The sequence below is a fragment of the Nannospalax galili genome, unplaced genomic scaffold (genome assembly GCF_000622305.1).
Source record: "Nannospalax galili isolate Female #2095 unplaced genomic scaffold, S.galili_v1.0 scaffold540, whole genome shotgun sequence".
NCBI classification, from domain to species: Eukaryota; Metazoa; Chordata; class Mammalia; order Rodentia; family Spalacidae; genus Nannospalax; species Nannospalax galili.
In genome coordinates, this window is record NW_008348613.1 from 3,041,453 (window position 1) to 3,054,348 (window position 12,896).

Below are 12,896 nucleotides of genomic sequence, written 5' to 3' on the forward strand. Positions count from 1 at the left end.
CAATTTTCATTTAATGATGATTTATTTAAAATCTGTCTATCAAATCACAAAGATCTATGACTAATTATAAAAATTAAAATCTATCAACAAGTGACATTTTGATATATTTTTACTTCTACCTTCCTCCCTCCCTCCCTACCTCCCTCCCTCTCTTCCTTCCTTCCTTCCTTCCTTCCTTCCTTCCTTCCTTCCTTCCTTCCTTCCTTCCTTCCTTTTTTCTTTTATTTTTACTGCTAGAGACTGAACCCAGGGCCCTACATATGCTAGGCAAGCACTCTACTACTAAACTACATTCCCAGCCCCACCACTACTATGCTTTTTTTTAAAATCATTATTTTTTTAAAATTTTTAATAAGTACATGATTAGAAGAAGCATTTCACTACAGCTTTAACATATTCAGTAACACACTCCAGAGCAAGAGTACATCTCTTTCACAAGTGGGTGCAAGTTTCTAGGTTCATAAAGTAAATAATTCCATATTCACTGACATTTCTCCTTTGTGTTAAAATTACAGCAATTTCAATGTGGTATTAATATGCAATAACTTATTCTCCCTGTTTCGTTATATCTGTGTCCCTGGTGCTTTGTCTATTACAGATACTCAGTGAATGTTTTGGGAATAAGTAAGTTAGTGGATGGAAACCTCAGTGTTATCAAAACTGAATATAATTATGTACCAAATGACTTAAAGGTGCTTCTTATTTATTATATAACAAGAAAGTAAAGACTTTCTTCTCTACACAAGGAACAATGAATCACTATATGGTCAATAATTATGAAATTTTTAATAATTTTTATAATTAACGCAACAGCACCTACTTGTCAGTGATTTTGGTTTGAATCAGCCAGTTGATGAAGTCCCTAGTGGCAAGATTATCGAGAATCGTGTTCATCTCATCAGAGAAGGAACCGTCCGCGTGTCTGCGGCCTAGTTCTTCAACAATGGTGACTTCTTCTGGGAAGCTAAGAAAGTGAGGGTTGAAGTTAACGTTTGGTCATTTTAAAACATGTTTATGGAATGTTGATCAGTGTTGCTAGCGCAGGAGGTTAGAGAGAACTGTCCTGAGGGCCTTGGATGGAACCCCTTATAAAAGCTCATATGAAGTGGGGACTGTTGAAATGTTGAAAGTCAAGAAGCTGGGTCCTGAAACCAGGCATGTATAACTTCATGCCCTTTTCAATATTCCTTGTGCTTTTAAATTTTTTAGTATCTGAGCCAGGTGTGGTGGCACATGCCTTTTATACCAGCCCTTGGGAGGCAGAGGCAGGTGGAACTGTATGAGATCAAGGCTGGCCTGGTTTACACAGCGAGCTCCAGACCAACTGGGGCTACAGGGAGATCCTGTCTCAAAAAAACCTCCAACATAATTTTTTTAGTATCTTGGTAACACAGACACTATTGTTAGGAGTATTAATTTCTCCGAAATTAATTTTTGTTGTATTCAACAAAAATACATAGTACCCTGTAAAACCAGTGATGGTGAAAGCAACCTTGCAACATGCACTAGCAAGGGATTAAAACAATCTAGGACAAATTTTCTTTTTCACCTGTTTGCCTCTGCAGAATTTTGGGTATCCCTTATAGCACTAGAAATATCTTCAAGCTGCACTAATGGTTTTGTACGTGTGATTGTTAGTGCCTTACAAATCAGCCACAATACTTTTCACTCCTTTTCACTTAGATCTCTTTCTCAGCATGTATGTTTTAAATCTGATTTAAAAATCAGAGTCGAACATAAATTTTCTCCCACTTCTATTTCAAATGCAAATCAAAATGGTCACAAGAAAATGAGATTGTTCAGGGGTGTTATGGTTAAGATCTAAGCAAGCAACTAGAGAACTTCGTCTCATTTTTAACTTTGAATATTTTACGGCCATCTATATGACAGCTCCGTAAAAGATGAGCATGGGTGTTCCTGCACATCTGCACCTCGGATGTCATTTCATTAATATCTTATATTCAGTCTTTTTTGTCTTTACATGTTTTAATATTTGTTAACCTAAATATAAGTTGGAAAAATACATAACGATTTAAACTATGACAAGTGTTATTTAAATATTGAAAGGTTTGCAGTTTTCAGCACTATCCTTTTTCTTTAGTTTTCATAGGCTGTCTCTAGTATGAATTTTTTACCGTTTATTGCTAAATGGGGTCTGTCTGGGCAAGTCAATGCCTAATTATAACACAATTATAATGAAGGATGAAAACACAGCCTGTTGGATTCTATTAAGGCTTTTCACCAAAATTTAAATGTTATTTCTCTTTATTAGGAGTTATTTTCTTACTTCTCCAGATTGTACTGTTTCTGTAATCCAAATTCATATAGACATAATTATTCTTCAATTTCTGCATTGAGGAAAAATGTCAGTTAAGAAAGTCTGTACTTACTCTCGCCTTCCTCGGCCTTTCACCAGCCAAGCAATGAATTCCTTGGCCGCTTGGCCCTCCAAATAAGAACTTACATCACTGGTGAAGGTCCCTTCAGCATGCCTCTCAAATTCATCATGACGTTTGGCAATGTTATTCCTGAAAGAAATGTGAAAATTTAGTTGAAGCTCTGTCTCCTTGGCAATGTGCTTCTTACCTATAGCAGAGGGAGGGCACCTCAGGCTCAGTACTCAGTGGAGATGGGGCTTGGCGGTTTGGGAGATGACTAGGGGATTGGATATTTTTGGGAAAAGGTTGATGACATTGAAGGGGGACTAAAATCTTTTCCCTTTCCAGCATGTCATTTCACCTTCCATGCTTTTCTGTATCAATGGTTATTAAAATTACATTTGCTTTTTACTTCATTCTCAATTCATATATGCTAACCACTGTGCTATGCTGCTCACAAGCAGGGTAGGTATGTGCCATTAGCATGGGGTCCAAGTTAGTTAACAGCTTTAGGGAAAGCAAAGGACCACATTGAAATGTTGTCAGAAGAACCACATGATAATGAATTAAAAGGAACTACATCATCTACTCAAAGGAAAGCAGAGAGGAGCCCATCGCAGGCACAGTGTGTGCAGATCATTTGGGGAGAGAGCATCAGCTGCCTTCAGCCCCATGCCATGCATTAGTCACGGAAGGCTTCATCTTAAACATACCTCATATAGCTGAGTTTGAAGATTGCTTAAAGTTAGTTTACCACATTGTGGCATTCTCACTCTAAAGAATGAGGACAATTGTTTTCGGTTTTATAGATTTGTGAATGCTCACATTTCTCATATATCTCACCTATAGCTCTTGGCTGGGGCACCCTTGACCTCCCGTGTCTGCTCTGACCACTGTGGTTATTGTTCCTGCTGCTCCACTCTCTGCTCTCAGGTTGTTTGGCCAACAACTGTAACTGTATTTCTGTTTTAGTCCTCTGTCCCCTGTTCTTACGCCTCCTTCCTCCCCTCTCCTTCTATCGAGACACATCTATGTCCTTTTCCTGATTTTTAGATTTCTTTAGCTACTTTGTATGCTTAACTCCCTTCCCCATGTGGGCCACCCTCCAAAGAAATTGTGAAATTCCACCATCTCTGTGAAACCCTTGTGGATAATTTTCTCTAGTAGCCTAGAAGCAGCAAAGCCCCCAACACTCAAAGAGAATTCAGCATTAAAATGTATGCCTTACGATAGCTTTGTGCTCCTATTTGTCACCTTCTCTATGCTTTGCAGCTAACTAGGCTGTAATTGCAAATGCATATCTTGGATTTTATCTTACAAGAAAAAGAATGCATCTGTCTCCATACCTCACCATGATTAACTTGGCCAAGAGATTATTTTAATATGATCATAGTCATGGGTTTGAACCTCACAAACACATGTTAAAGTTGCAGTAACTTAGAGAAAAGTTGAGTTAGAAGTTAAATTCCTAAGCTGGCAAGTTCTCATAACTCAGTTTCCAATTTTAAGGTAAAATGAATGAGAAGTAATATTACTAACACTATCACTTGGAAAATAATTTAAACTCTATGTCACATGAGAATTTAGGTAAGGAACTTAGAGTGTGAAGTCTGAAACATTCAGTGATATATGAGATACCATCCCCAACCTCAACAGACATCACAGAAGAACAAGCCTATTGATGAGCTTGATAACTGAAGAAAATCAGGAGACTTTTTGGATAGAGTTCATGCATAGTGTACAGTGTTCGGAGCAGGTTTACATGCTTACCTGTTCCTCTTGGTATTCATCAACCACTGCACAAAATCTTGGGCACGGCGGGAGTCCAGGTACTTGCTGTAGTCACTGGTGAATGTTCCCTGGGAATGACGCTTATCTTCATTCATCTGATCAGGATCATCAAGTGGGTCTGTCTGGGAAGCGGAGAATGATCTGGGAAGAACAGTGGTTAGGCAGCATGAGTAATACTCCAAGGGCAAATACCTCAAGAGTAAACATCCCAAGCATAGGCTTATTGAGATGCTCCCTCACTACAAAGTATAAGACACCATTCACCAGTTAAGCTGGTATTACAGCAGGTAGTTTAGAGAGAACTTAGCTTCTCCTGGGAACAATTTTAGTGAATTTGAAGACACTTGTTCTGAATTTTAACAACAGGTTTCTCAACTGACTTCATTGCTTTCTGGAACAAGATTCAATAAAAATTTCCAATGAGTTAACCTATTCATGATTATGCTAATACAACAGAGGGGAGTAGTGACTTGAATATTTTAAAAGACTAAGCATCCCAAATCATTTGTTTAGGCAGCAGATTTGTGCCCTCAACTTTGTTTTGCACATACTAATATAAAATGTAGCTCATTTTCCTAGTTATATGGTTGCTGAAGGCTGAAAAAAGGGACAAAAAAGACCTCTTGCTAATTTTAGACTTCCTAGTGGATAATTCTATATCCGTAATCAATAACTGATTGATATGGTAAGTTTATAGGAAAATATCAATGACACTAATAGTTATAGATACTATTTTTACCTGTCAAATTTTCAAAATGATTAAACATTAGGGAGGATAAAATATTTCTATACTTCTAATGGGAAAGATTATGTATATAACTTTTCGGGAAGGAAAATCAGCAGCATATCTGTGCAAACCCTTTCACTTAAACTCAATCAAACTCTTTGACACAGGAATTCTATTACTGGAAGTCTAGTCTCAGAGAATAGTAAAAATTGTGGGGAAAACAGACATGGAAGGCATCATTTGTAGTACTTTTCCTGGGCAAACTTGAAGACTTAAATGTCTAATGGAAGAGGAATCTTTTAATAAATGTTGTATATTTATGGGATAAAAATATACCTATTATATATTTAATGTGTACTGTGATAATAAAAGAAAACATTAACAATAAAATGCCAGGAGAAAAGCATGATACACAGCCATCTAAGCTGAGAGATATTTATATTTAATATATACAGACAAAGTCCAGGAAAGCTATATCATTTTTATTTATTTTGAATAGTTTTCTTTGGGTGGTAGAAATTTAAGTACATAAACTTTTTGCATATTTTTTACATTTTATGTCATAGACATGTATGACTTAACACTTAGCAAATAATAATGTTATTTTTAAGGGCATAAAAGGGAGCTCGAGTTAGAATTATTAAAACATTGGCTGTGTAGTATATGAGTAATGAATGGACAGTCTTACCTAAAGAAGCCAAAGGACTATAGTTACCTGTTTACATGTTTTTAACCCTTCCCACTCCTTTGATGATGAAATAATATGTACCCTGATCTATACTTTGTCAAAATCTATCTTTATTACCACAATGTGTAAAACATTAGAAACTGTGCAGACCCTCCCTCCCAATCAATACACCCTATTCACCAATCACTGCTCTCACAGACTTTATTCTAACCACAGTGCAAAGCCAGTTAAGAGTTCCAAGGATTAGTACCTGGGTTTCTCCTCTGTGTCTTGAAGGGAACGTTGCCAGCTGCCTTGTACCAGCATTATAAACAGTCCAGCTACAAAGTAAACGCTCTTCATTTTTTCTCCCTGTTAGAACCCAGAGTGGGGTTGTAGGGGAAGAATGGGGGAACAGGCAACGATATTTAAACACGTCAGGCTGAATGAGCTTGATTTTGACTAAGTAAATATTATAAAGGCAAAAAACTAATTCTGTCCATTTTATTCTGCTTATGGTTCCAGTTCCAACTTAATTTCAAACAGTAGAACACACCTTCCTCACTGGAGTTTTGATAAGCAAAAAGGAACACAAAGAATGTGTTTGACTATTAGGCTTTTTCATTAATGTAGGACACTTCTGTTAATGTTCAGAAGGCTCATTTCTAGACTTGAAATAAAAAGGGTCCACAATAAACATTTAAAATACCCTCTGTAGATGATATGCTGCATATGGTTAGCCTGAGTGGCACCTTATCCATAACACCACCCCCTTCACTATCAGTCTGCCTTTCAATTAATCGTCCTTCACTTCCAAGCATTTACATTATACTGCATTTCAACCATCTTAAAGCAGCCTCGGGCTACAACTTGGCATACCAGCTGTCGGTTCAGATGTATTATTCATTTATATTTTAAATAGTGTAACTTGGTCTAGACTTTGTAATTATAAAGCGGCCAACAGATTTGAGGTATTTTAGGGTGCTTTGACCTGTTCTAAATTAAAGGGAAAAAATCATTTTAAAGACAAGTAATTTGCAACAAGAACTAATGCTTCTGGCAATTTGAACAATCAACTAAGAAATTAGAGATTAGTACCATAAAGAAAATCAGTGCTTGTTTCAGAAGTCTCAGAAGTCCCCAGATTGCTCGGTAATTAGACCCAGCCTAGGACATGACATTTTCTGTTAGTGACACTGTAGGTTTATCTTCAGGCTACACCTGATTTCTTGTCTGTGTATCAGAAGTAGATTCCCTATGAAACTGTAAGATGCAGTCCGTTTGATGATGAGTATGGAGATCAACATGAATGTGGGCCAGGATGTCCCTGCAGAGCAAGCTCCTCTGTTTTCTGAACTGAAGCCTCCAGTCCACTATTTTGTCAGAGACTCTTCTCTACCACTTTCCAACTCAAACATTTTATTTTTTGAGAAATGGGGATTTCAATCCAAATTTCATTATGTTTCTCCATAAATAAATCGAATGAATATTTTTAGCAAATGACATTTGGTTTGGAATAAGGATTTTACAAATATTATCATTTTACACCATCAATCTTTTCTTTAGCATCTTAGCCATATTTACTATCTGTGTTTGGCAGTGAAGCACAGTGGCTGGCATACCTGCAGAGGCAATGCTTGGAAATGTTCATTGTAGATTAAATGGTCAATCAGACAAAGCAAAATAATAGAAATTATGCGTTCACCCGTCTTAATCATCAACATTAAATGATTTCTTTGACAGTTTTCTACGCTTCAGTTTAAACAGTTGGCAAACTTAGCAATTTTGCCACATATTTAGGTAATGTCTTCTGATTATACCTCACATTCATAATGTTTATTAAAATTGAAAAGCTAAAGCAAGCACTTCTTTTTAGGATTGTGCCACTTTTGGAAAGTCTCTCGTAAAAGGCCAAACACTGCCAATCCAGTCCTAGATAATTCTTACAACTCAAAGTCATTGAAGACCTTTGTGATGTCTTCTGTCACATTATGTTGGGGCAGACTCAAAGAGAGTGGCATTCTGTGAGAGCTGAGGGAAGTCTAACACAGTCCACAGAGATCTCCCAATAGAATTGATTTTCACTTATCCACTTTTTGAAAGTTAATGAAGCTATGAGATATAATTTATAGAAGTTATTCATGGTTTTAATAACATTGTTGAGAAAGTAAGCATTTATACTATCTTAGCATGAAAACTTTTCTCAGTAAGAAAGGAATTTCCAGCTGCTTTCTTCCTCCTTAGTATAAGAAGAGAGTCTGGTATTTTGAAAAACCAAGGGAAAACACCTCAATCTTCCAGTCAAAAGGAGAATAGTAACGGTAACACCCCCTGTGTAGGAAGCCTTTTAGGAAAAATAATCTTAGACAGAAAAATAGAGATTATATTATATCCCTAAATACATTGGTGGTATACAGTCCATAAATACTTTCAAATCCATTAGCTCCTTTCATCATGAATCCCTATTGTGCATTGAAGAACACCAAACTTAACGTGTACTCCATGGTAGGCCTTTGTGAATTTGATCTTTGCTTTTATGAACTTAGTTTAAAATATTTGATTTATCTTTCTAGAGAGATGCACTAAAATTTCATTCTAGCTATAGCTCCTTTATTCACAACTATTGTTCCTCAACATATAGTAAATATTTAATTGTTAGTTTCTGACCAATACAAAGAACTTCCTGATACTCAAATACTCAATAACATTTTTCTCTGCACCAAGGATGCTCTCTCTTATTTGCAAAGAGATGATCTTATTTACAGGCCTTCATTTTTTTAATGTTTACCAGAAATTTGGACATTTGAAAGATGATATTGAATATCTTCTTTCTGTAAACAAGAGCTTTTAATTGATATGGGAAAATTACTGTTATATTCTCTGTAATGGACACATTTCTAATGAATTCAAAAAGCGCCTTCTGTTCAATGTAGTATGCACATCTATTAAATCCAAGAAAAATATTTATTTGTCAGAGTGTTTACTTATGTGAACATGTTGTTCTCATAACAGCTATGTCTTGTAACAAGTGCACTGGTCTGATTCTTTGTTTTTTTAATCTGATATCCTTGCATTATATTATTTCTCTGAATCATTTGGAGCTTCATTATGGTAAAGTAGGTATATAAGTCTATTTAGAAACAAATTTTCATCTCAGTTGTGCCCTTTATATTACTAGCAATAAAGTAGAAAATGAAATAACACTGTAATTCATAACACTTAAAATACTTAACCGCTTCCATCCCTTCCAAACAAGCTTTACAACTTCACTGCCGCAAGGTGTTTGTCTTACCTTCTGAGACTGCGGTGAGGAGAGCAGGTGCATAGAGAGGGAGGCCTCTTCAGAACTTTGGATGCGCTCTGTGCCCCACACTCTGCACTTCTGCTCCCGAGTGCTGTGCTTTTATATAGTCTCCAGCTCTGCTTAGCCTCACAGATATTACGCTGACAATATAAATTTCTCATCTGTAAATAATGGGTTTTTGTTCAAGTGATTTCATTCGCCCACTCACTTTGCTCATCTGCATCTACGCTGATCCTGGATTGAGACCTCAGAGATCTGTAAATGTTTTATTTACTCTTGTGACTTTCTGGTAGGAAAGGTCAGTTTGGAAATTCACCTACCAACCTTAGTCAGGTGTAAAAATCTCTTAAATTCTCTGAAGTGAATTTTGACATCCAAAGAGCTGGTCTCATCTGGGGGTCTTACAAGCAAATCTCTTGTCGTGCTATTTGGCCATGACAATTTCCTTGAATAACTGATCATTCATTCATCTAAGTGAATAACAAATCATTCACTCACACATAGACACTGAGAACCTGCTCGTCCACATTATGTGGAGTTAATTTGTATTATTTATATAGGGAATTTTAAAATGACAATGAATACCCAATGTGTCCCATATTAATAAGACACAGGATAAAACAAAATGAGCACTAAAGACCCAAAGTGGGTGATGCTAAGAAAATAAGGTCTAGTATTTCTTTTTCATCCTACTGGATTTTAAAAATCTACTTTTACTGATAGGGGGTGGGGTATTCGATTGCAAAGGAAAGAAATGTGAGGAAACCTGCTGATAGATTTTGTGACATTTTCTAACTTTTGACTTGCATAAAGGTCCTTATTAACTATAGTACTCAGCAGATATGATTTTGGTTATTTAAACAGAAAGAAATAGAAAAGCGGAAAATAATCATGATAGAAGGACAGACAGAATGAAACTCCTGTGATCATAAGTAGTTCTTCCTCCTGCTGTCATCAGTAAGCTGGATGACACACTCTCTTTGTGCTTCTGATGCTGATTAGTAAAATGAGAAAGGTGGTTAAGTGGCTCTTTAAGATGAAATCATATTCCATATGACAAGATTATCATAGCATTCCCCAACTAGACCTCAATTTCTAGTCTGTTGACTTCATGGTATAAATGATGGCTTATTTGGAAGCAGATCATTGAGACCACTGGAGTAATATTCCAAATGAATTTAATTCTTCTGCTTGTAGTTAGACTAACTGTTGGATGTGATTTACACGAGGAATGTAGGTGTCAGTTTCCATGTCAATTTAGAAACCTTGCTGAGGGGGTTTGTGCTGTGATGGTTGATGACACAAAGTTTGGAAGCAACATTGCATGAGACTGTATTACAAGTGTAGATTCTCGTACCCCAGACTAGATTTATAAAATTATAATTTGGGTTTTATCAAGGTCTCCAGGAAATCCATGTACATATTAAGCTGAGCAGCACAGCTGTGTAACGTATCAGTCTTACTTCCTTGCTGAATCTGATCCAAGGACTGCTCTTGGCAGAACCAGCAGAGGGAGTGAAAGAGCAAAGAAAGGTGTCAGGTGTCAGGTCTGTGCGCAGTAACACAAACGCAGTGCTGAGCTTCAAGGTGTGGGATGGTTTAACACAGGATTAAATTGTTCTTTCTGACTACAGCCTTCATGAGCATGATAGCTACATTTTTATTAAATGAACTGACAGATCCTCTCTTTTTTTTCTGTTGTCTATTTGAAGTCTTCCTTTCTCCTTCCCTCTTTCCTCCTCTTCATTTTCTTCTCTGTTCATAGACTACAGTCTGTAGCTCATACCTCAGCAGGGAGCTCTACAGATGATGCCTGTGATGCATGAAAGCCCTGAACAGCACCAGCATCTTGGGAAACATGTTCTTTTAGCATCTCACCTCCAAGTACTTCTCTTCTCCCCATCTTAACTGCTTTCTACCTTTTTAGAAGTAACAATCCCAACTTTTCCCAGGAAATTTCTTATAACTCTACCTCCAGTCACTAATACCAATTCTTGGAGATCTGGACACCACGAAGCTAAGCAATATAAGCATGCAGAAACATTCTCGACAGTAAATTTCTCTCCTCCCCAGGATAAGCAAACCAGCTTCTTAAAATTCACTGTATCACCTGAAATTAAGATGATCATTAAATTCAGTTTGAGTATGCAGACCTTCCAGTGACCACCTCAGCAGGAGCCTCCACTTGACCCTCCATTCTCATCACTGCAGCTATTTAATTATTTAGATGCAGGTCAGAGAAACTAGTAGTCATGTACTTATAAGATTAGTATTAAAGTTTGACTCGAAGCAGAGCAGTTGTGGGGGTGTTACCTAGAATTCTTTCACTGGGTAACATGGAGTGCCTGTGGTTGCCAGGAGCATTGTACAATGATAGCTATGATTTATCTTCCTGAATGGTCAATTCTACATGTAAGTATTATAAGACATGATTGATATATAAGATGTAATGAAAAAGTTACATAGATACTTAAGATATAATACTTATTCAAAGAAGTTTCAGTGTTCTTTTTGAGGCTTAGGACAAAGAACAAGAACCATGTTTTAAATGTATGCAGCTGCACAGGGCCACATGCTTAAAAGGGCAATGCTTTTCTTGATTCCTCTGTCTTATCATCTTGAGATTCTTAATATTTTAAGAAGGCTAGCTACATTTTTATTTTTCACTTCACAGTACAAGTTATGTAGTTCGTCTAGCTGAGGGCATTGCTTCAGCAGGATTTCGTGTGGGGAGTGATTGCTGTACATTTATTTTTGAGAGCTGTTCAAGATATTGAAATTGAAATGTTTCAGAATGGTGAAGATCTAGGTTCACGGTGGTTTGGTAGCAAGTCTATAGGCATGGAGGATTCTAATGTACTACTCATGGGGGTACAATGGATTATAAACCCTTTGGAGGACAAGTTGCTGATATTTATCAAATTTTCAATTCTGAAATTTATCAATTTTCAATTAGCCCAACAAGACTGCAACAGAATTCTGAAATTTTATTCCACATATAATTCAACATATATTTCTAATGATGTAGGTATAGGATCTTTATTGCAGTATTATACATAATCACAACAGGGTAGCAATAATCTGAGAAGTCATCTATAATGCACTGTTTACAAAAAAATGCAAAAAGTCTTTATTCATCAATATAGAAAGAATCAAAAATGTGTTGCTAATTGAAAAAATCAGGGGCATAAAATGAGAACACAGCAGACTACCTTTTGTGTTTTAAGGGAGGTGGACAAAGTCACATTTACGTATTCATAATTACATTAAAATATACAGATGCTGATGAAAGTGTGTCTACTAATAGACACAGCGTGGAGCAGTGAGCAAGGCAGCGACAGTTGTGAAAATTCTGTTGTTGGGATTATTTGTCTAGTTGGTTGAAACACTTAACTGAAAACAAAAATGCAGCTTGGAAGGGGATGACAGCACAACAACTTTAGGAAAAGGATAACCTGCAAAGCCATGTACCCTTTGACAGAGCAAGTTCATACCTAGCTATTTCAGACAAAAGAAATAAAAATATATGTCCACAAAAATACTTGTAGTAAAATATTCAAACAAGTTTTATTTATATTAGGTATAAACTAGAAATAATTGAAATATCCATTAGAAAGAGAAATAATCAGCAAATTGTGACACGGAATTCATACCATGAACTACAATGCACAAAAACAAGGACCCAACAATGGATACAGGCATCAATGTGGACAAATTACACAAAGTGTATCATAAAAGAAGCTGAAAACAAAAACAACTGCACACTGTATGAATTCAGATACAGAAGTTTAAAAACAAGCAAAGCTAAGCTTTAAATAAGCCCCAGAATTGTGGTTGTTTCTTGACAGAGTCTAGAGAAATTGCCTTGGATAGAATTTGCTGGTGAGGTATATTGTGATATATTGTCAAAATAACCAATGCTAAAATTGGTGATTTCAATTTATATAAATTTTACCAAAAACGTTAAAAGCAACAGTATTTTTTAAAGGACTGTGAGGCTTGCATGGAAATATAGATAAAGAATAAAAT

The 12,896-nt window shown here is 36.4% G+C and overlaps 1 protein-coding gene across 2 annotated transcripts in view; it reads right to left on the reverse strand.

The window, feature by feature from the left end:
• Gcg (glucagon) overlaps positions 1-5,932 on the reverse strand; it is a 6,172-nt gene extending 240 nt beyond the window's left edge. Inside the window, exons 1-4 of one of the 2 annotated variants that reach the window (XM_008845755.2) lie at positions 5,835-5,932; positions 4,149-4,310; positions 2,391-2,528; positions 821-964 (exon numbers count right to left, since the gene is read on the reverse strand). In XM_008845755.2, the coding sequence (XP_008843977.1) occupies positions 821-964; positions 2,391-2,528; positions 4,149-4,310; positions 5,835-5,926 (536 nt within the window). In that variant the 5' untranslated portion in view covers positions 5,927-5,932. Of the gene's footprint in view, positions 1-816; positions 965-2,390; positions 2,529-4,148; positions 4,311-5,834 lie in introns of those variants that run through there. The other variant, XM_008845756.2, reaches the window with a different exon arrangement.
• Positions 5,933-12,896: the final 6,964 nt, after the last annotated feature.